Source organism: Callorhinus ursinus, unplaced genomic scaffold (genome assembly GCF_003265705.2).
Source record: "Callorhinus ursinus isolate GAN/ISIS: 27379988/994484 unplaced genomic scaffold, GSC_fseal_2.0 scaffold50, whole genome shotgun sequence".
Taxonomy (NCBI): domain Eukaryota; kingdom Metazoa; phylum Chordata; class Mammalia; order Carnivora; family Otariidae; genus Callorhinus; species Callorhinus ursinus.
Window position 1 is genome coordinate 5,151,242 of NW_027397112.1, and position 21,027 is coordinate 5,172,268.

Below are 21,027 nucleotides of genomic sequence, written 5' to 3' on the forward strand. Positions count from 1 at the left end.
CCCCCCCCCCCCCCCCCCCCCCCCCGCCCCAAGCAGAACAGAAGGCCCAGGATGCGGAGCCTGCTTCCCAGTGGGAAAGCTTATGCAACAACCTGATAGCATCAAATTACAAACAACCAAGGTCTCCTAGAAGCTGAGGATGCCAAATTCAACAGAATGTTTCCTCATCACCAAGGGGGAGGAAGGAACAGTTCTGCTCTTCAAATAAAACAAGAAAAGATTTTCCAGACAGAGGAGCAGTCAGTTAGGGGACAAACAAGGTGCTGGTTCTGTCCGGGGTAGGAAATAGGTCTGGAGTGGGGAAGGGAGGGACAGCTCCTGTGAGCCAGGGCCGCCCTGGGGCCCCAGGGGGCTCCACATCAGCTGTGCGCATGCCCCTCAAGGCCCTCTTGGTTTGGGAGGAAGTAGGGGCGCTCTGCTCTGTCCCCAGCCCCCTGGTTAAGTTTCTCCTCAACCCTGCAGGGCGCAGGCCAAGCCCAGAGGAGCATCCTCACTCCTGCACAGGGTGAAGGGATGGCTCCAGGAGACACTGCCTCATCCCATCAGCTGAGCAAGGCGGCTCGGCCAGGAAAGGAAAGGGAAGACAAGGAGGGGGGCCTCGGGCCCCGGGAACAGGGGAAGGCAGCGCGTGGCCTGACGTAGCAGGCTGGCTACGGGGAGAAAGAAGCAGGGCTCTGGGTACTGTTTGTCCTACTCTGTTGCGAAAACATTGACTGCCTTCTCCCTTTCATCTGCTCTCAAGACCGGCCCCTTACAGCACGATGTGCAGGCATCCCACTGAAGAGGAACCTGGATGAGGAGGAGCAGGTGGTCCAGAGGGACCCCCAGCCTCCCTCCTGTGACCTGAGCCCCCTTGCCTCGCCCCTTCCACCCCAGGGCTCTCTCCCCCAAGCAGGGAGGAGGAGGAGGAGGGCTGTGGAGGAGCCGGAGGGGAAGCTGGTTTGGAGAATGAGGAAGGGGAAGTGTTTACCCCTAGGCAAAGTTCACCTTCAGGCTTTCCTGAGAAAAGAAGAGAATGGCATCCGGCCCCCTCCCCACCGAGAATTCAGTGCTGTGCCCCACCCCCCCCACATTAAGCTGCATGTGTTTATGCCTCGCCCCCCAAAAGAGTGTTCTCTCTTTTTTTTAAGTTTATTAATATTATAATGTTATTTGCTATGAATAGGTTAGCTCTGTTGGATCAGAGGAAACACACACACATGATTTAGCTGTGAAAATTTCCATTTTCTGGTCCTATGTAAAAGCAACATCTAGAGCAGCAGAGAGAGGGGGAAAAGTTATATTTTCAAAAATAGTTAAGCCAGACTGTTTCCTGGAGATACTTCATTCATGTTTCATCCTCAGATGCTACTGGCTATTTCTGGTAAGGCCAGACATTAATACTGACCAGTTTAGCTTTCCTGACTGTTAACCAACTATCCCACAAGGAACCGGACTTGGGCTGAAGACACTGTGATGACCCTTGGCACACACATATTCCAAAATATGTGCTCCAAGTAGAAAGATCCACATTCACCAGAGCATGAAATGGGGAGACTACAATCCAGCTTCAGAGCAAAGCTTCCCAAGACGGAGGCTCAGAGCACCTGGAAAGGCACCCATATGTTATTTAAGTTGCTCACGGCCTTCGGTGGGGCTAGACATTAACACTGACCGGTTTAGTTTAATGAACACTGACTGGTCTGTTTCAGCAGGGAATGAAGACGTGGAGAATCATGGGGGTTAGGAGAGGACACACACAGGGCTGGGTGCCTCGTGGGCAGTATCCCAGCTGATTCTCCCAGCCGTCCTGCGAGCGGGGTCTACAGCCCCACCTTACAGGGGAGGAAACTGGGCTGTCCAGGGGAGGGGCCCGGTGGGCACGGATTCTTAAGCTGAGTCAAGATTCGAGCCCCAGTGGGGCTTCCAAAGCCCTTAGCTCCCTCCACCTCTCCATTCTGCCTCCTGCAGATTCAGAAAGATTCACATTGTTCCACGGGCGAAAGATTTTCTTTGATGACCATGGGGTCCAAAGAAGCAACACAGGATTTTCCAGACGGCTGAGCAGTTAGCTGGGTAAAACACGGTGTGAGTAACAACCATCACGCAGGCTGAGTAATGAGCTGGTGGAAGTCAAATGACACGGCCCCCTTGACCAATGGCTGGCCTTGGAAAGCCCTCTGCCCTGCTCCACCTCGGGTTCCTTGTGTGGCCGACACGGTGGTTGGAATAAAGATTGCTGAGGTGTCCTCCTATGTTGCTGGGGGTTCTGTCACCTGCTGTCCTCATTTACCAGCCAGGGCTTGGTGGAAATGAGTCTAGTCTTGCCCCCCTCCCTGCCCTCAGCCCCGCTGATGGAAGACGGGTCTTTTAAACCTGAACAAGGGGCCGGGAGGAGTTGGAGAAGGGGGGTGGGCAAGTGCTGAAGGTGCACATGCAGTTTTCACTGGGCGGTGGGGAGAGGCGGAGGGAATGTCCGGGGATTCAGCAGAGGTGATGGCTGCACCACGCAGTGAATGTGCTCAGTGCCACTGAGCCGTGTACATCAACAGGGTTAATCTTATGTTACAGAATCTCACTTCAGATAAAATGGAATCATGTCGCCTTTACTCATAAAACCTTTCCAAGATTCCACATTTCTTTAGAATTAAGGCCAAAATGGTCTGAACGAAAACAAAAGACCCCTGACCCCCAGGCCCGGCTCTCCCTTTGGCCTTGCCTCCCCCTACTTTATCCACTCCCGCGAGCTCCAGACAGCCCTGGCCAGGCTGCTCACGGCCCCCTCCCCTGCGAATCCCTAGCTGTGGCCTACTCATTCTTCAAAACTCAAACCACTCAGGGAAAGCCTTCCTCTCTCCCTCCGGTGTGGGTGAGATGCCCTTGGGCTCCCCTTTATCTTGGACTCCTTACCCCGGATTACAATCTCCTGCCTCAGTGGAGGCTCCCAGCACTGTCCAATCGAAGTGCCTCCCATGATGGAAATGTTCTCTATTCGCACTGTCCAGTATGGCAGCCACCAGCCACATGTGGCTTCTGAGCCCTTGAAGTGTGGCCAGCGTGCCTGGCGTACGAGACAGGGTAGCTCTCGACAGTGGCACTCAGATTTTAACCCGCATCAAAAATCACCCGGAAGGACACAGTAAAACACAGATTGCCAGGATCCCTCAGAAACTGACTCAGCAGGTTCGGGGAGAGGTCCTAGAATTCACGCTTCTAACAAGTTCTCAGGTGGCGCTACCGCTGCGGGTCTGGGACCATAGCCTGATGACTACTGGTCTCAATCTGAAAGTTGCAGACTCATACGGTTTCCACGTGGATATTCCGGCTTGGTGGCTCCAGGGGCTGATCCCTGGACCAGCCACCTCAGTGTTGCCTAGGAGCCTGTTAGAAATGCAAAATGTCCCTGGCCATCCCAGATTTACTGAGTCCAAACTGCAGGATCCCCAGGGGACGGTCTGCACATTAAAGTCTGGGAAACACTGCTCCAGACCGTCACTCCTTAAAGCCAGGGGCGTTATTGATCTTTGCGTCCCCAGCACAGAGCCCAACGCGGGGCTCGATCCCCCCACCCTGAGATCACAACTTGAGCTGAAACCAAGAGACAGACACTTAACGGACTGCGCCACCCAGACGCCCCTCATAACTGCGCTTCTCCCGGGGCAAAGTACTTCCCTCAAAGAACAGCCCCACTCCCCATCGCTACACCTAATTCACTATTTCAGAACTGTCTCAGAAAGGGGAGAGAGACAAGATAAGGCCTTACATAGGGGATCAGAGGTCACCCTAGGGAACAGAGAGCTATCCACAGAGGAGCCTCTTACTGACGCAGGTTTACCCGCCCCATCCAAGGTCTCCATAGCCTTCTGGAATTTTACCCTGGAGAGTCCTGACTCCAGGCTCTTTCCAATTGAGCACTGAAGCCAGGAGCCTGAGGCTGAGGGTATTCCAGGCATTCCAGGTACGGAGAGGAGCAATTATAATCAGCTAACGCAAAAAAAACGCTCCCAGCTCCCACCTCTCTCTCTAGCCTGTTGTTGCAAGGACGAGGCACATTTACACCTCCTCTAATCCTGGCACCTTTTTCTCCCCGTTTCTCCAGAGAGTGTTCCTGAACAGGACCGGTCAAAGAGGTCAATAAGTATGAAGAGAAACAACGGATGAAGATGAAGCCAGCTGGTCACGGGGCAGGTTAGGGGGAGGTGGCACCCAGTTTTCCTGACCCCCAACTCGGAATCTCCAGGCACAAGACCTGGCCACAGACGCTCTCACCTGTGAAGTTCTCGAGGCATCTGATTGGACCGACACCAGGTTAAAGGTGACAAATAAAAATGAATGATCAGCACTTCCTTCTCGCCACCAGCCATGAGATGCACGAACGTTCTAGTTTCTAGGTAACTACAAATACTCTGCCAGACTTATAGGAAAAGCAGTTTGTGTCCTCTGACCTGGAGACTGTGGAAGCCATAGCTCTGGAGCTGGGAAAACCTGGCCCAGGGAGGGGGGATCCCCCCAAGCCCACCTCTGAACCCCTGGGACACAAGCACCTTCCAAAAGATTTATTTTAATCCTTTAGGACACAAATAAGACCACTTTGTTGCGAGAAAAAAAATGACAGGTAAACCTTCCTTCCCCTACCCAAAGGTAATCACTGCTAATCTTTCGTTAACTTTTGATACCTCTCTCAAGACTTCTTCTGAGAACTGGTATGCTTATTTTCATATAATAAAATCAAACTTTATATATTGCTTTGTAACCTGCTTTCCTCACTGAAAAGTATCTAAGGTAAATGCTTCCAGGTCAATAATATGCATCATTTCAACGGTTCCTTAGAATGTCCTTAAATGTGCATATCACCATTTCTGTACACACTCCTCTCTTGCTGGACACTTGGGTAATGCCCAACTATTTTTTTTTAAACCGTACTTTAAAAAGTATGGAATGATGACCATACTTTCATATGTATCATTGTGCACCTGCCTAATCAGGAAGAACTCAGGCATCAACAGGCATATTTTCCAAGCCTTTGGTCCTTATTGCCAAACTGTCCCCAGCCCAGCAGCTATCTTAGAAAGTGAGGTCCTGGGGCACCTGGGTGGCTCAGTCGTTAAGCGTCTGCCTTCGGCTCAGGTCATGATCCCAGGGTCCTGGGATCGAGTCCTGCATCAGGCTCCCTGTTCAGTGGGGGAGCCTGCTTCTCCCTCTCCCACTCCCCCTGCTGTGTTCCCTCTCTTGCTGTGTCTCTCTGTCAAAAAAAATAAATAAAATCTTAAAAAAAAAAAAAAAGTGAGGTCCTTGGGGGGCAGCTTTCCCAGAGCACATGGGCACTGAGCTGGGGGCTCAGGGAGGTTTAACTGGAAAGAGTGTCATGTGGTGGGGAGATCACTGACTTTAACTTGGGGAGCAAGCCTGGCTCCCTCCTCACAAGCTGTGTGACCTTGGGCAAGTTCTTAGCCTCACTGAGGCTCTCCTTATTCATCTGTAAATAGAGGTGTTACTACCTACCTTCCCACATTGTAAGGTTCAGGGATAATGTGTATAAAAACCTTGCGTATTTATGCCCTGGATGTTTCCTGAATGAATGAAATGATTCATGGTTGGAGGGATGGAGAGATGACTGAAAAAAATAAAAAAGGAAAGCCAAGAAAGCAAGGAAGACAAGCAAGGGCAGGGGGATGAAAGTCAAGGTGAAGTGTATTAGTTGGAAGGTCCATGGACTGAGGGCCCGTCCCCTGAGGGAGTCCAGGGGCGGTGGGAGGTAGGAGGAGAGAAAGGGGTGGTCCAGGCTCAACAGAAACTCTCATCTCTCAGTTTATTTCTTCCCCACGAGCTGGCAGCTGGTGATCAACTTGTCTGTGTTTTGTAATGCTGGCCAGAAGGCCTACATAGGAGATGGTCATCCCAGAGACAGACCCCACAGCCCGACCTGGGCTCAGCAACCCCTGCGGGATGCACCAACCCCAGCCGAGTCCCTACCTTGATGAATTTGCCACGATCCAGTAAAGGGACCCACGCTACCTGCCAGCTCACACTTCTGAGCCCACGGGCCATTGTCTCCTGGAAACCAAAAGAAGCAACATGTAGCAATCAATAGGCTCGTGGACGCTTTTGCCGATTCTCCCTCCCTGATCCCATATCCCTGTCTCAGTAGGAGAAGAAACTGTAAAAAAATATGATCCCTGCCCCTGAAGAATGACCTGTTATATGAGGCCTGCCTCTGGTGGGCTCTTAGAGAGGTGGGATTTTCCCTGCTCCAAGCTAGCCCCAGGGTGAGGTTCTCGTCTTAGATACTATTACCTTCTCATCTAGTTTTACAACTGTCTTAGCCCTGCAGCTCTTTCTTGAGCGCCTAGGATGCACCCCACGCTTCCCTGACGTTATCTCATGACTGTCCAACACGCTATGCAGTGGATGCTATTGTGAGCTCAGTTTTGCACAGGAGGAAACAGGCTCAGAGAAGGTAAAGAGCCTTTTCCAATAGTAAAGGACAGATTCAGGCCCGGGTCTCTGCCTGCCCTGAAAGCAGTGCTTTCATCCCGGGACCCACAATGCCTCAGTAGGCCCTCTAAACAGCTCACTAGCTCTGCCCACTCAGCCAACAGGTGACTGGTGACAACTGGAGTCTTTGGGACTGGGAAGATGGTGAGGAGGAAACCTGAGAAGCACCCGAGGACTACACAGGTTTGCAATGTCAAAGTCACTGCCCAGATGGCCCTAAATCAATACAGAGGAGGCCAGCAGGGTACCTGCTATCTGTGCAAACTTTTCCAGCGGCTCAGCCTTGGAGGCCCCAGTGGGCAGGTGCTCAGCACTCAGGCCAACAAACACTAGCAGGACGCCAAGTTCAAAGCAAGCCCCCTGCCCTGTGAAAGAGGATCGCTTAAGCCGGATTCTGCTCTTCAGAGGGGGCGTGGGCAGGGTTATCCATCAGATCTCAGTGAGCTGGCTGGATGTGACTACTTCACCTGTAAACCAGAGGAATGTGTTTTCTTTTGCTGTGCGGTCAACTTTGTCCTTGATCTGGCCCACCAGGCTGTCCATCTCCCGGAGACCTGCGCCATATGGCCTTTGGCCCTGTGGGTCTGCTGAGAGCTGCGTTCTGGATAAGGGCACGTGCATGTGGGCCAGGCCCACGTATAGCAGGAAGGGCTTTCCACTGGTGCTGAAACGGGAGAGGCAAGAGGTAATTCTCCAGAAGGCTCTGCTGGTTTGTCCAGGCTCTCCGTGTCTCTCCTTTGCCTCATAGAAGAGCCGCAGAACGCCTTCTGCCCCGGGAACTCAGGAAGTACACATCAGTCTACAGCCCTACAGGGGCATGTGGAGGTCATCTGGTCAGCCAGTTAAAAACCGGGAGTCATTGCAATAGTTGAAAACCGTCTCTGCTCTTTCAAAGCATCCAGGCCATCACATCCCTTCCCAGCCTCGGCCCTTTCCAGAAGATGCATGGATGACTCGCATTGATCACAGGCCATTCCAAGGACGCACGTGACCACCGGGAATATCTAGATCAAGGCCCTGTTAGAGACCCGGGCTGCTGGCTGCCCCTGTTCTAACCCTGCTGATTCCGCTCTGGGGCGGGGAGAGAGCCTGGGGGTCTCTGCTTCCTGTTTGTCCCCCTCCTCAACCCCTAGGCAAGGAACAGGATCCAGCCAGCCGCGGAACTCCAGCCTCGACCCTCCAGAAGCAGCAGGAGCCTTCATGGAGCCCCCTCCCACAGGCCACACCTTCGGGGGAGGGTGTCTTTGGGGGGACCAATTAAGTTGGTACAGAGAGGTGATAGAAGTGTGGGTCTTTTTTACACCAGCTCCCCCACAGATAAGATTTTCAAGCTGGCCCTCGATTATTTAGCTTACCCCAATTTACACCACCCTGCATCAAGTCCTCTGAGTGCTCCCCGGCTCGGCCTCAAACCGCGCCCTGCGGAGCCCCCTGCGTCCCGACTCCCGGGGCCCCCTGATCGGGACTGTGCCGGTACTCAGCTCTCGTCATCGACAGCCATAAAACTCAGGACACAAGTCCCACAACAGGGGCCTCGCCTCCATCTTAACCAACAGTTTCTCTGCGACATTTCTAGGGTTGCGTTGCCCAATGCAGCGGCCACGACTCACGTGTGGCTGTTTAGGTTTCAAGGAATGAAAATTAAATAAAACTAAGAATTCAGTGTCTCACCTGCTAATTCACAGATGAGCCTTGAAGACGCTAGGCTAAGTGAAAAAAGCCTGGCGCCAAGGGCCATCACTATAGGATTCCACCGAGAGAAGGTCCCGAGAGTGGTCAACTTTGTAGAGATAGGAAGTAGAACATTGGGTACTGAGACCGGAGGGAAGGGGAAATTGGCATCCAACAAGTACAGAGTTTCAGTTTGGGATGATGAAAAAAAGTTGTGCGGACGGATAGCAGTGATGGTTGTATAACAACGTGAATGTACTTCACGCTGTTGAAATGTACACTTAAGAAGGTAGATTTTATGTCATGTATATTTATCACTATATGTGCATATATAAGAATTCTATATATTATGTGATATATATTATCTATTTAGTTCGGTGTTTCAGTTGCCCAAGCCGACTATTTCAAATGCTCAGTAGCCACAGATGGCTGGTGGCTACCATCTTGGACAGCACAGATAGAGAACATTCTCATCCTTGTGGAGAGTTCCATTGGATAATGCTGACTTAGTGTCTGTTGCCTGCTCTCCCGGGGACAATAACGTGCAGTCGTATAAGCTGTGTCCTGCAGCAGGACATCCTGCTGACAGAATGACTAGATGCCTAATTCCAGCCCATGGTCCCCTGGCCGACCTAGGCGCCCCGGCAGAGATGAGCAGCCACCCAGAGGGGGCGCCTGTTTCTAACAGGTAGATACCACACGGCAGTGGCATGTAGGCTGGAGCTGGCTCCAAATCCAGGAATTTCGCAAGCCAGTTGTTACACATGGCCACCATTAAAAATTAAACGATATCAACTTACAATGAAATAAATCACGTGAACAGCAAAAGTCCTAAATTCTTACGATTTATCACATCCTGATTACTCCCACTACACTTGACTATTATGCATGCGTGCTCTTGAGATTATCTGTTGTATGTGTGGTGCAAATGCCATCCGACCGTGTCCTCTAGCGCACCTCTTAACAACTCCACATTCAGTGACATCGCGTTGGTAGCCTGAAATTAGCCAACGTGAGACTATTCACACCACAGAAATGGGCAGATGTTCCAAATCAGGGCCTTTTTTCCCCCCCGAGTGCTGGCTGTTACTTATGTACCAGGTTGCGGGGCGGGAGAGGTCCTACTGCCCACACTTTGTCCCATCCCCGTGATTATGCTCTAAACTCCCACCCGTTATCAAAGTCCCGTCAGCACCCCAGGCCAGAGGCTAAGAAGCATGTGCAAGGCTGAGCAAAAGCAGCACAGAGAGAAAGCACAACCTCTGGAGACCTGCATCCAAATCCCTGGGATTTTTATTTCATGGCTGTGTGACCCTGAGCAATTAACTTCACCTCGGTCATCTCTACAACGGGGACGATTATACCTCCCCGATAAAGCTGTGGTTATTAACAGTCTATAGGGAGCACTCAATAAATGGTAGCCTTTTCATGGACAGTTCTGAATAATACATGATGCGTGGTGCTCAGGGATGTACCTCTTTACCTGCATCCTGATGCCATGCCAGCATTCAGAAAGACAGCCTTGTGCGAAAACCACACACACTGGTTCCCTGGGCGCAACTATCCCCCAAGCCAGCCCTTCAGTATGCTCCTGTGCTGTACATAAAAATAATAATATAATAATGAAGAGCAGATGAAGTCTGCTGCTTTCTAAAAAAGAAAAATGCTGATTATAAGACAGTACGATTCCATTTTTGTTAAATATATATATCCATATATATATATATATATATATGTTTATGCACCAGCACAGAATGAGGCTGGAAGAACTTGCTCAAATCTACCAAAAGGGGTTATGTCTGGGGTGTGGTATTCAGGGTGGTTTTTTAGATTTCTAAAGGGGACACATATGATTTGTGTGGCAAAATGAGTGGAGTAGTGAGCAGAGAAGGAAAAAAAAAAAGGTTAGATGTCAGAGACGACATTCCAGGAGAGAGAGGATGGGGCAGGGTATGGTGGTGCACTGAAGATTAAAACCCAGGACAGCAAAATCTGGACAAAATCATCTGATCTGAGATAGAAAGACCTCTCATGAAAGGTCCCCAGTATGCACTTGGCCAGAGAGCCAGACCTGCAGGTGGAACCAGGAGGGGTAGGCACCTGCCTGGTTAGCTTCCGGCTTGGACAAGGGGTCTCTCTGGAATGGACTTGCCTACACATTTCTCCATCTTTCTCTGGGCTTGCGTGGTACAGACACCGTTCTCAAACCCAGACGTGAACCCAGTTCCCTGTTTAGAAGCACACGGGGGGCTCCATTGCAGCCAAACCCAGCAGCCCAGCACTCGAGGCCCCAACCCAGGTTGGGGCCCCTTCCAGTGTTACCCTCCTTCCTGCTCACAGACTCTTTCTCTATATGCCAACTTCCCAAACACCTCACCTTCTGCCTTCCTATGCCTTGGTCATGCTATTCCTCTCCTGGCAGTAACTTCCTGGTATCTTGCCTAAAAACACTTACTCAATTCTTAAGATCCAGCTCAAAAGCCACCACCAACACGCCTCCTCCGCTCCCAGGTCTCCCACGGATGGCCTCCTGCTCCCTGCCCCTGTCTCCCCTTCCCTCACCGTCCTCATCAGCATTGATAATACAAATCTGTTTCCCTACTAGCCTGCGAGCCACTTAAAAGCAAGAACTGCTCTTATTCACGTCTGTATCCCTAGCACAGCACCGGCACATCTATAGGGCAAGATAAAGTCACTCACTCACTATTCACTCCTTCAGGGAATGTTTATTAAGCTCTAACTAGGCCCCAGGCACCAGGGATAGAGCCATGAACATGATCGATAGGATTTCCACCTTCTTGGAGCTTCACCATGAACTGGAAACAGGAGAGGAAAGTGCAACTGAAAAATGAATCAGGTCTTTATTTACAAATTAGTAGGAGTGATGGAGAAGAACTACATACAGGGGTGCTGTGGGATGGTGTAATGGGGGAACCAAGCCGGGGTTTGGGGTGAGGCAAGAGATCCCTAAGACGGTGAGGCCTACAGGACGGTGGGGGGGGCGGTGGGCTACAGGTGGGCTGTGCTGGTGGCCACTGGGGGCAGGCGGAACAGCGCTGGGGAGAAGCTGCAGGAGAGAAAGAGTCCAGGTCCCACTGCCCCACTGTTTCTTAGCTCCTTCTCTGCCTCACTCTGTATCCATCAGAGCACTGGCACAGAAGAGAGGGGAAAGCAGGAGGTGGGGGGAGTGGGCACGAGCTTATGGCTGAACCCGGAGCCCTGCTGCAGGTGGCAGGTTGGTGGGTACAGGTGGGCGCTGGGGGAATGGAAGGCGAGGGGCAGACCAGCAGGGGGAGGGCAATGCGAGGGCGGGATCGAGGAGTCAAGTACGGGAGGGAATCAAGGCCTTGATGCGGGTCCTTGGCTCCAGTCCAGACCGGCAGGGGGGGCTTGTCTGTCACCTGTGTATCTCTGGGACCTAGTTCTGCATGATGAATGCTCCGCCACATTGACCATGCACTCTGATTTCAGATATCCTAAGCTATTGCTCAAGCCTGGGCCCAGCACACTCATCCTTGTCAGGTCCCATATTCCCTATTCAGGCTCAGTGTGCTGTCCCAGACCCTGGGGGGCAAGAGGACCGGCAGCTCCATGAGCCAGGAGCCCATGACACCTACTCTCTCCTTTTTTTGTCGGTTAAGAGCTTGGCCTGCTGTTTAAAACACCCAGATCAAGGGTTAGCTTTGGGCATGCCGCCAGGTCAAGGGTCTAAATACAACCAAAGATCTAAGTAGAAACTTTCAAAGAGTCTAGGGATGGCTTCTTGCCAAAGAGAAGCAGGAAACCCTACTCTTGGGACTCCTGATAGTTTTGACACACAGGCCCAGGTTTGCGGAGGGCCTGGCCCTGGGGGCAAGGGTCATAGAGGAGGCGCTTTCTTGGGGCCCTTTCTTGCTGATGCTCCAAAAACCATGGATGAATTGGCAAGTCAAATCCTAAAGAAATCAGCGTGCCTGAGGATTCTTTTCTGTAAGGTTAAAAGGCAATGGGATTCATGTGACTTTTCACTTAATAACTAATTAATAAATTAGCAAACTCTTCACCTTTTTCATACGGTAAGGAGGCTGTTCGTGGATTTGTCTGTCTTGGAAGTGATTAGTTAACTGGTGGGTGACCAGCCCCGTGCCCACGTGAGAGCATGAAGCAGTCTCTCGTCCCCAGCGGGCTGCCACTCCTCCTCTGAAGGCTCTGTGCTGTCCCAAGCACGGAGGACTGAACTGTCCCCACCAGTCACGAAGCATCCACCTGTCCCGGGGCATAGGGACCTGAATCATCTCGAAGCTCCAAGGAGCACAGACGTGTTCAACCCTCCAAATGGGAGAAGGGGATTGCCTGTTTCATATCAGCCACCTGACAAAAAAAGCCAGTGTTTCTCAGAAAGCCCCGAAAAACTTTTAAGCTGGGACCCCTGAAGCCCCAACAGGCTGCTCTCCAGATTTAGGCCGTAAGTAGGTTTTATTATCGAGAATAAACTGCTACCTCTGCTCTGCCTGTTGCCCTGCTCTCTAGAAACATCTGTGGCTGAGCAAGGGGTTGGGGGGATTCCTGTACATTCAAAGACCGATATACTCAGTGAGGCACAGGTGGAGTCCATTTTTAATTCTGCACAGGCAGACAGGCATGCGACACGTTTTTTCTTGCCTTCTTAGGCTAAGGCTGCAGGGAATACCAAAGAACCTGCTGGAAGATGTCCCACCTCCCTGGAGGAGTCTGCAGTCTTAGGAGAAAGAGAAGCTGAGCATACCCAGGCTCATTAGAGGCCAGAGCAAAGGCAGCTGTGAAGGGTCAGGGTGAGGCCCAAGTGGGCGAGGTGGGGCGACCGTGGGTAGGCGCAGGCCTGCACCCCACGGTCTGTGCATGCGCACCCAGGGGTGCGGCTGGGTTCTGCTTTTAGTGTTTTGTTATTTTTTTTTTTAAGATTTTATTTATTTATTTTGACAGAGAGAGAGAGAGATAGTGAGAGAAGGAACACAAGCAGGCGGAGCAGCAGAGGGAGAGGGAGAAGTCTGTCACTTCCAAGACAGACAAATCCCGCTGAGCAGGGAGCCCAATGTGGGGCTCGATCCCAGGACTCTGAGATCATGACCTGAGCCGAAGGCAGATGCTTAACGACTGAGCCACCCAGGCGCCCCTGTGTTTTGTTATTTTTAATGAGTCATTTCTAACATTTAAAGATGAGGAGAGTTCACACATGGACCAGGTATCTTGTGTGTCCTGTGAAAGAGAAGGATCTGACAGTCTTGGCTCCCATCCCCTAAAGAAGCCACAGACAGCCGGAGCTAGGCAGCAGCTGCTCTCTTAGAGGGGGCTGGTGTTTCAAGTTCGCCACAGGCCCTACCACTCCCTAATGCCTTACACGCAGTCTGCTTCCCTCTGGAAGCTACCAGGGCCCTGTAGATGCTGGAATTTGTAACCCCCGTGCATTATATTGAATAATGGCCCCCAAAGGTATCTGGGGTCTCATCCCTGGAGTCTGCGAGTGTTACCTTTTATGGTGAAAGAAACATTGCAGATGCAATTGAATTAAGGATCTGGAGATAGGGAGATTATCTTGGATTCACCTGGAAGACCCTAAATATAACCACGAGTGTCCTTAAAAGGGGGAGCAGAAGGAGATTTGGCTACAGAAGACAAGAAGGCAAAGGGACGACAGAAACGGAGATCAGAATGATGGGACCCTTAGCCAAGGGATACAAGCAGCCACCAGAATACGGAAGAGGCAGGAAACATTCCTCCCCTGGGACCTCCAGAAGGAGACAGCCCTGCTGATACCTTGATTTTAGCCCCATCAGACTCATTTTGGCGTCCAGCCTCCAGATATGGAGGAGAATAAGCTGCTGTTGTTTTAGCCAATAAGCCGGTGGTGAGTCTGGTACCACAGCAGGACAAAGCTAAGCCACTCGGCCCACGAGTGAATCAACAAATGCTCTGAGTGCCCAGAACACAGCAGCAGGCCCTACCATCTGGGAGCTTAGAGGAGAGGACAGAATGACAATGACAACAGAGCATGATCTGAGCCAGGGAAGGGAAAGCTCCTGTGAACTCAGGGAACATACCTGCAGAGCTTCTAACCCAGGCCTGGAGATTCCAGGGGAGACTGTTCTCCAGTTTCATTTACAGGGAACATGCATGCGTCCATCTTTGTTGGGCAGAGGAACTCCAGCATGGCTTGGAGGGGCGCTGAGGCCAGGGGGCATGGGGGGTGGGGGCCGGGGGCCAGCCCCAGGGGGCCAGGGGACTCTTACCTTGCATGCTGGATGAACTGGGTCGCTTTCTCGGCATATTTCTGTGCCAGGCCACTCAGGTTCACAGGCTGCTCCACGATGTTGAGGTTTTCATAGAGAGGAAGGGCTACATCAGTGTAACAATCCCTCTCCAGGTTCCTGTGTGGAAACCACAGACGGTATTCTTTTCCACCACCTACGTAGCCGCGGTGTCGAACAAAATGCTTTTATGCAGCAATTCACATGAATACAAAACACTTAATAACCTGGCCCCAGATGATTTTTCCCATCTGCCATTTCCTCCAGTGGAAAACCAATAAAATACTTTCTTCCCTTTCCTTCTAACAGAGATTTATGCTCCTGGCCACTTTGCAAAGCTCACAAAGACATCCGTGAGCTACAGACATTATTACTCCCATGTTGCTGCAAGAGAAACTGAGGTCCAAACAAACTAACTTACTCAAGCAGAGTCCCATAGCCAACCAATAGCCGCCATCCCTGGCTTTTTCCGCCGACCTCCCTAAATGATGACTTCTGTCTACGGGGCGCAATGCTTGGTGCTTTCCTAGATCAACCATCTAGACTTCACATGACCTGACGGCTGACCGTAACCCAGGTGGCCGGGGACAGTTTATACATTTCAAACCATGTTTGGGGGATTTGGAGAAGCTTTAGCCACTGGAAAAAGTGGGAGTCAGACCAGTTATATCTCCTGGAAAAAACCAAACTCAGCCCACGGTCTTAAGAGCTGGAGATGAATCTGACCCGTGAAGGCCCCCACATGAGTGGCTGAGTAATGACTTTGGCCATGACCCGTGGGTGAGTTACCTAAGTTCTCAGAGCCCCAACTCTCCTTATCTGAAGCATGCCCCTGCCCTCTGATGAGGTCCTGGAAGGACGAAAGAAGACAGTGAGCATTAGCGCTCTGCCCGCTGCCCAGCATACGAGCACTCCATCAACACTTAGCCCTCCGCCGTGGCCGCCACAGAGCAGAAGCTCAGAACCATGGCGGGGGGGACATGGGGGGGCAAAGGAGGGGACGGGAGGCATCTCAGGGAGGGAAACTGTCCTCGTAGGGCAGGGAAGGACTGGAAAGAGAAGAAAATCCCCCATCACACCTAGATGCATACACTCCCCTTCCAAAAGCTTAGGAGACAAGGTCAGACTGGGGTAAATAATCAAGGGCCACAATTTTTGGAAAAGGGAAGAAGGATTATCACCGTACTAGGCATCATAACGCTAACCTCACCGTCCGTGTCAAGTTTTTCAGGTTGTTATGACTTGGGGCAACTCCACCATCACCTACAATCTCTCCCCTTCCCCCACCCCTACTAAGCCGACCCTTTTTTTTCTCTCTGATTTAGCATGGATTTAAAGGGGCCTGGATGACATATGGCAGGCCACGATATGGCCAGGTGTGCCCACAGCGGCCCACGGGCTGTAGCTGGTAGGGAGGGCAACGAGACGAGCTATAGCTTCACTTCTCCCATTGCCACATGCACGCGAATCCCCTGTGCAGCCGGTGAAAACGCAGACCCATACCTGGGGCCTGGGGGGAGCAGGGGTCTGAAATTCTGCTTTTCTTTCTTTTTTTTTTTTTTCTTTTAAGACTTTATTTATTTATTTGACAGAGAGAGACACAGCGAGAGAGGGAACACAAGCAGGGGGAGTGGGAGAGGGAGAAGTGGCCTTCCTGCCGAGCAGGGAGCCCGATACGGGGCTCGATCCCAGGACCCTGGGATCATGACCTGAGCTGAAGGCAGACGCTTAATGACAGAGCCACCCAGGCGCCCCAAAATCCTGCTTTTCTAACAAGCACGCAGGTGATAACCACGCTGCTGGGCCGGCGACCACAGTCTGAGTAGCACGTGGGCTCTGGACTCAGAGGGACCCCGACTGGGATCATCACCTCTACCTCTTACAGCTGCAGGGTGACCTGGGCAAGCGGGTCCCTTCCTGTACCTTTACAGGTTCCTCATTCTAAAATCAGGATAAATACCTGCCTCACACAATGGTCATGCGGATTGCACATAAGCACGGAGAGTGCCTAGACTGGAACAATCCTCAATACGTGGCCATTATTATATTGACTATTGTGTTATTAATGAGCCAGCGGAGACTTGCCTTCCCCAGTGGCTCCGACACCTGTAACCTTATAAATAACCACAGCACACGGGCTGAGCAACCAGAGCACCTGGTCTGTGCTGCTTTATTGCCTGAATAAAGTTTAGTACCTTTTTCGGATAATAAAGGCACTGCATGCTCACTGCAGAATCTTTGGAAAATACAAGGAGAAAGAAAGAAGAAATGAAAACCCCTTAGTCCCGCAACCGGAGGGAATGCACAGTTAGCACTTCAGCTTATTTCCTTTGAGTCCCGCTCAGTAGGGCTGTGAAGGTATGGATACAGAGGTAGCTAAGAGCACATTGCTGATGGCTTGTTTCCTGCTTCTTTCACATACTAGTATGTCCTGAGCATCTCCCCATTTCAGGGAAGAGGATTTTAAAGCATCCTGTGGAGTGACGGCATGGCATTTCGAAGCCGGAATGCTGGCTTCTTTGCCAGGGGAGGAGGGCGACGAAGCTTGTAAGGAGCCCTGTGTGTTTTCTCCCTCTCTCTGTCCCGCTTATGTCCAGTGTCTAGGCCGGGCGAGTGGCCCGGCAGCGAAGGCAGCAGGCAGAGGTGGAGCAAGGCCCCACCTGGGTAAGTCCAAGGCAGCACCAGCCTCTTCCCAGGTGAGCTAAACAATAAAATAATTTTGTTGACCTCACCTTTGCTAAAGGTTTTCTTATACTGCATGTGAATAATGCATTCAAATTTGCACTAAACATACCCTTTTTTTACTGGCTTAGCTGTCTCCTGTGGCCTTCCTCATTTACTCCTAATGGACTACACCCTTGGGACCTCACTTTGCTCTGGAGCCCACTGCCAGTTGCTTGGATGGGATTACCTTGCTGGTCGATGGCCCCGTGGACACGCTGGACAAGGAGGGTGGTTGCAGCCCGGGGTATCCGTGCAGCCCATATCATGGCTGTATGGGATTCCAAAGTAGTAACCAAAACCTGGAAGGGAAGCAACCGGTGAGCACCCCCACTTGGCTTCTGTTCTATGAGCCTGCATTCTTACACCCAGGACAAAAATTTAATTTTCCATGATTTAATACTGCAGCGCTATGGAGTATGCAATTAAAAGAGGATTTGATTAATATCCCTTTGTAGTATGCAAAGAAAACACTTTGCTGGGTTCTGGCTGTAAGACTAGATTGGCAAAAACGTCTTGGGATTAGAGTTAACCCAGAGTGGGAGGAAACGGAGAGAAGTATTGCACAACTACCGTCCCCAGGGCACTCATGAACACATTCAGTAAGTAGGTGGTGAAAATCAAGTACATGAATGGCACTGTAAGGAATAAAATAGACTGCCCTCAAGGGCCCGAAGGGGACGTAAGAGATAGAGATTAAACTATAAGAGGTCTGGATGAGGGTAATGGAGTTCCAGGACAGTGCGCCTCGGACAGGGTACAAGCAGCAGGAGGGGATACGAATGAACTCGGAGATAGGAATCAAGAAACCTCGGAGTGCCCAAGCCAGCAGGTTTTTTGAGACCATCTGGTCCAGGGACACAAATGTATGGCAGGTGCTCTCTCTTCTCAGCCCCAATGGCAGACACCACAAATCCAAAATGGCACCGCTTCCTGCTGAGCAGGATCCAGTCTCAGGATCCATTCCCCACACCAGCACAGGTCTCCAGAAATATGCACGCAAGGTGTCAACACCCCAGTCTAGTTCAACCTCCTCATTTGTCAGGAGGAAGCGTCACCAGGTGGGAAAAGTATGTTCTGTGGTCATTTTTAGTGGAATAGCCAGGTCTTCACTTCCTTCACCTGCCACTCTTCACAAAGCACATGGGCAAGATGCCAGGGAAGTCCAATTGAGAAACGGGGCACAAGGGAAGAAAGGGGGAGGAAGGAGCACCAGAGAGGAGGAAGGAGTGGCACAGGGTGTTGGCCGGTGGGAGCCCGAGGCTGAAGGCTGGTTGCAGGCTGATTCTCTAGAAACCGTTCCCCAAATGCAAATATCTTCAGACGCTTACGTTCCCCCATGTCTAGGAGAGAGCACTGTGGCCTCTTTCCATGGAGCTAGAGGGAGATATTGGGGCGGAGTGGGGAGGCGGAGAAGTCTACAAAATAGTCAGAGAACCACCTTTAAGGAAAAGGCCACCCGTTTGCTTGTAAAATAGCAGGAGCAGCTGGGATGCAAGCGCCAGGGAGGGACTGGGGAGAAGCCTGAGCAGCTGGGATAATGATAAATCACTTTCAAGAGAAAGCCTGTGGGTTCCCATCTGAAATGGGAGAGGCCGGTCGGGGGATAGCAGAAGCAAAACCACAACTTTGGAAAGCCATCAATAACTCGGTGAATTGGACATTCAGAGAACGCACCAATCAGCAAACTGATTTTCAGATAATCGGCTCAGGCAGCTTGACCTTGGCCTATTCCCCAAGGTCAGAGAGTCAAAAGTCTGAAGCAGTGAACAGCGGCAGGAAGAAGGTAAGGGGGAGGCTCTCTGCTCCTCCCCGTTCGACAGACAGCCGCGTCCCTGAGACACGATGGTGAAGGTCGGAGTGAACGGATTTGGCCGTATTGGGCGCCTGGTCACCAGGGCTGCTTTTAACGCTGGCAAAGTGGATATTGTCACCATCAGTGATCCCTTCATTGATCTCAACTACATGGCCTACATGTTCCAGTATGATTCCACCCATGGCAAATGCCACGGTACAGTCAAGGCTGAGAACGGGAAGCTTGTCATCAATGGAAAGTCCATCTCCATCTTCCAGGAGCGAGATCCCGCCAACATCAAGTGGGGTGATGCTGGTGCTGAGTATGTTGTGGAGTCCACTGGGGTCTTCACCACCATGGAGAAGGCTGGGGCCCACTTGAAGGGCGGGGCCAAGAGGGTCATCATCTCTGCTCCCTCTGCCGACGCCCCCGTGTTCGTGATGGGTGTGAACCACGAGAAGTATGACAACTCCCTCAAGATTGTCAGCAACGCCTCCTGCACCACCCACTGCTCGGCTCCTCTGGCCAAGGTCATCCATGACAACTTCGGCATCGTGGAGGGCCTCATGACCACCGTCCATGCCCTCACGGCCACCCAGAAGACCGTGGACGGTCCCTCTGGGAAGCTGTGGCGCAACGGCCGAGGGGCTGCCCAGAACATCATCCCTGCTTCCACTGGCGCTGCCAAGGCTGTGGGCAAGGTCATCCCTGAGCTGAAGGGGAAGCTCACTGGCATGGCCTTCCGTGTCCCCACCCCCAACGTGCCCGTCGTGGATCTGACCTGCCGCCTGGAAAAAGCTGCCAAATACGACGACATCAAGAAGGTGGTGAAGCAGGCGTCAGAGGGCCCCCTCAAGGGCATCCTGGGGTACACTGAGGACCAGGTTGTCTCCTGCGACTTCAACAGTGACACCCACTCCTCCACCTTCGATGCCGGGGCTGGCATTGCTCTCAACGACCACTTTGTCAAGCTCATTTCCTGGTACGACAATGGATTCGGCTACAGTAACCGGGTGGTGGACCTTATGGTCCACATGGCCTCCAAGGAGTAAGAGCCCCCTGGACCACCAGCCCCAGCGAGAGCAAGAGGAAGAGAGAGGCCCTCAGCTGCTGGGGAGTCCCTGCCCCAACTTATCCCGCAAAACACTGAGAATCTCCCGACCTCCACCATTTCCATCCCAGACCCCCTGAAGAAGGGGAGGGGCTTGGGGAGCCCTACCTTGTCATGTACCATCAATAAAGTATCCTGTACCCAGCCAAAAAAAAAAAAAAAAAAAAAAGAAGGTAAGGGGGAGCATCTCCTGTTTGGGTTTATGGCCTCCTTCCGTGAACCCACTGGACAATTTTTACTTCTTACCACACTGGACATGTCTGGAACTCCCAGGGGCCAAATGTTTCCTGAGACGTGGACACCGAGGGGCTCATGAAGAGAAAGCCAAAAGGGCTAGCAGACACCAAGGCGGGGGGGGGGCAGGAAAGACGCCAGGAGAGAAGAACGTGGACCCATGGGAGCCCTAGGTCCCCCAAATGCACCTAAGTGACGCTATGAATGAAGATGTCCTAATTCAGAAGGGCTATCTCCCTGAAGCAGGATGGCCTGAGCGCTAGTGGAATCCTTTTACATCAAGATCTTTACTTTCTGTCTCCCAGGTAACAAGTCCCCCAAAGAATTCTTACCACGGAAGTTGGGGTGATAAGAGCCATGGTGTCCGAGATGCCATTTGCCTGTAGGAAAGCAAGAGAGAGACTTTCAGAGGAATCCCCACGGGTCTCCCAGTGCCTCTGGGGAGCGGAGCACATACGCAGTCCTCCACCCGTGTTGCCCCTTACAGAGGACAGGCAAAGAGAGGGTGCAAATGCTGTGTGAAAGCCAAGCCTCACTCTCTGGGGCTGAGAGGGAGTCCACAGGGACACAGAAAGCAAGGATGACTCAGGACCTACGCAGGAAAGCACACAGAAAAAAGGAAGGCAAGCCTTTACTGGGGGCCCAGAGACGCCAGCAGGCTGAGCTTCTGCCCCTCAAAGAGGGTTCAGTGCCCACAGCAACCCTTCTGCCCCTCAAAGAGGGTTCAGTGCCCACAGCAACCCTTCTGCCCCTCAAAG

The 21,027-nt window shown here is 51.9% G+C and overlaps 2 protein-coding genes and 1 long non-coding RNA gene across 6 annotated transcripts in view; 2 read left to right on the forward strand and 1 right to left on the reverse strand.

Annotated features, from left to right (window-relative positions):
• LOC141370917 (uncharacterized) overlaps positions 1 to 4,731 on the forward strand; it is a 12,238-nt gene extending 7,507 nt beyond the window's left edge. The window contains exon 3 of the long non-coding RNA XR_012375412.1: positions 4,079 to 4,731. This is a non-coding gene — a long non-coding RNA (uncharacterized lncRNA). The remainder of the gene's footprint in view (positions 1 to 4,078) is intronic.
• The window catches only part of ARSG (arylsulfatase G), a 102,235-nt gene that overhangs the window by 20,351 nt on the left and 60,857 nt on the right, over positions 1 to 21,027 (reverse strand). For all 4 annotated transcript variants that reach the window (XR_003211776.2, XM_025889996.2, XM_025889997.2 and 1 more), the window contains 5 exons: positions 20,602 to 20,649; positions 17,320 to 17,431; positions 14,391 to 14,528; positions 6,942 to 7,138; positions 5,953 to 6,033 (listed from right to left, as the gene is read on the reverse strand). Coding sequence is in view for 3 of the 4 variants with exons in the window: in XM_025889996.2 (XP_025745781.1) it covers positions 5,953 to 6,033; positions 6,942 to 7,138; positions 14,391 to 14,528; positions 17,320 to 17,431; positions 20,602 to 20,649 (576 nt within the window). In the remaining variant the exon portion in view is untranslated. The remainder of the gene's footprint in view (positions 1 to 5,952; positions 6,034 to 6,941; positions 7,139 to 14,390; positions 14,529 to 17,319; positions 17,432 to 20,601; positions 20,650 to 21,027) is intronic.
• LOC112837601 (glyceraldehyde-3-phosphate dehydrogenase-like) lies at positions 18,958 to 20,207 on the forward strand. The gene has a single exon (XM_025890004.2). The coding sequence runs from the start codon at positions 18,975 to 18,977 to the stop codon at positions 19,974 to 19,976; it is 1,002 nt and encodes a 333-aa protein (XP_025745789.1). The 5' UTR covers positions 18,958 to 18,974; the 3' UTR covers positions 19,977 to 20,207.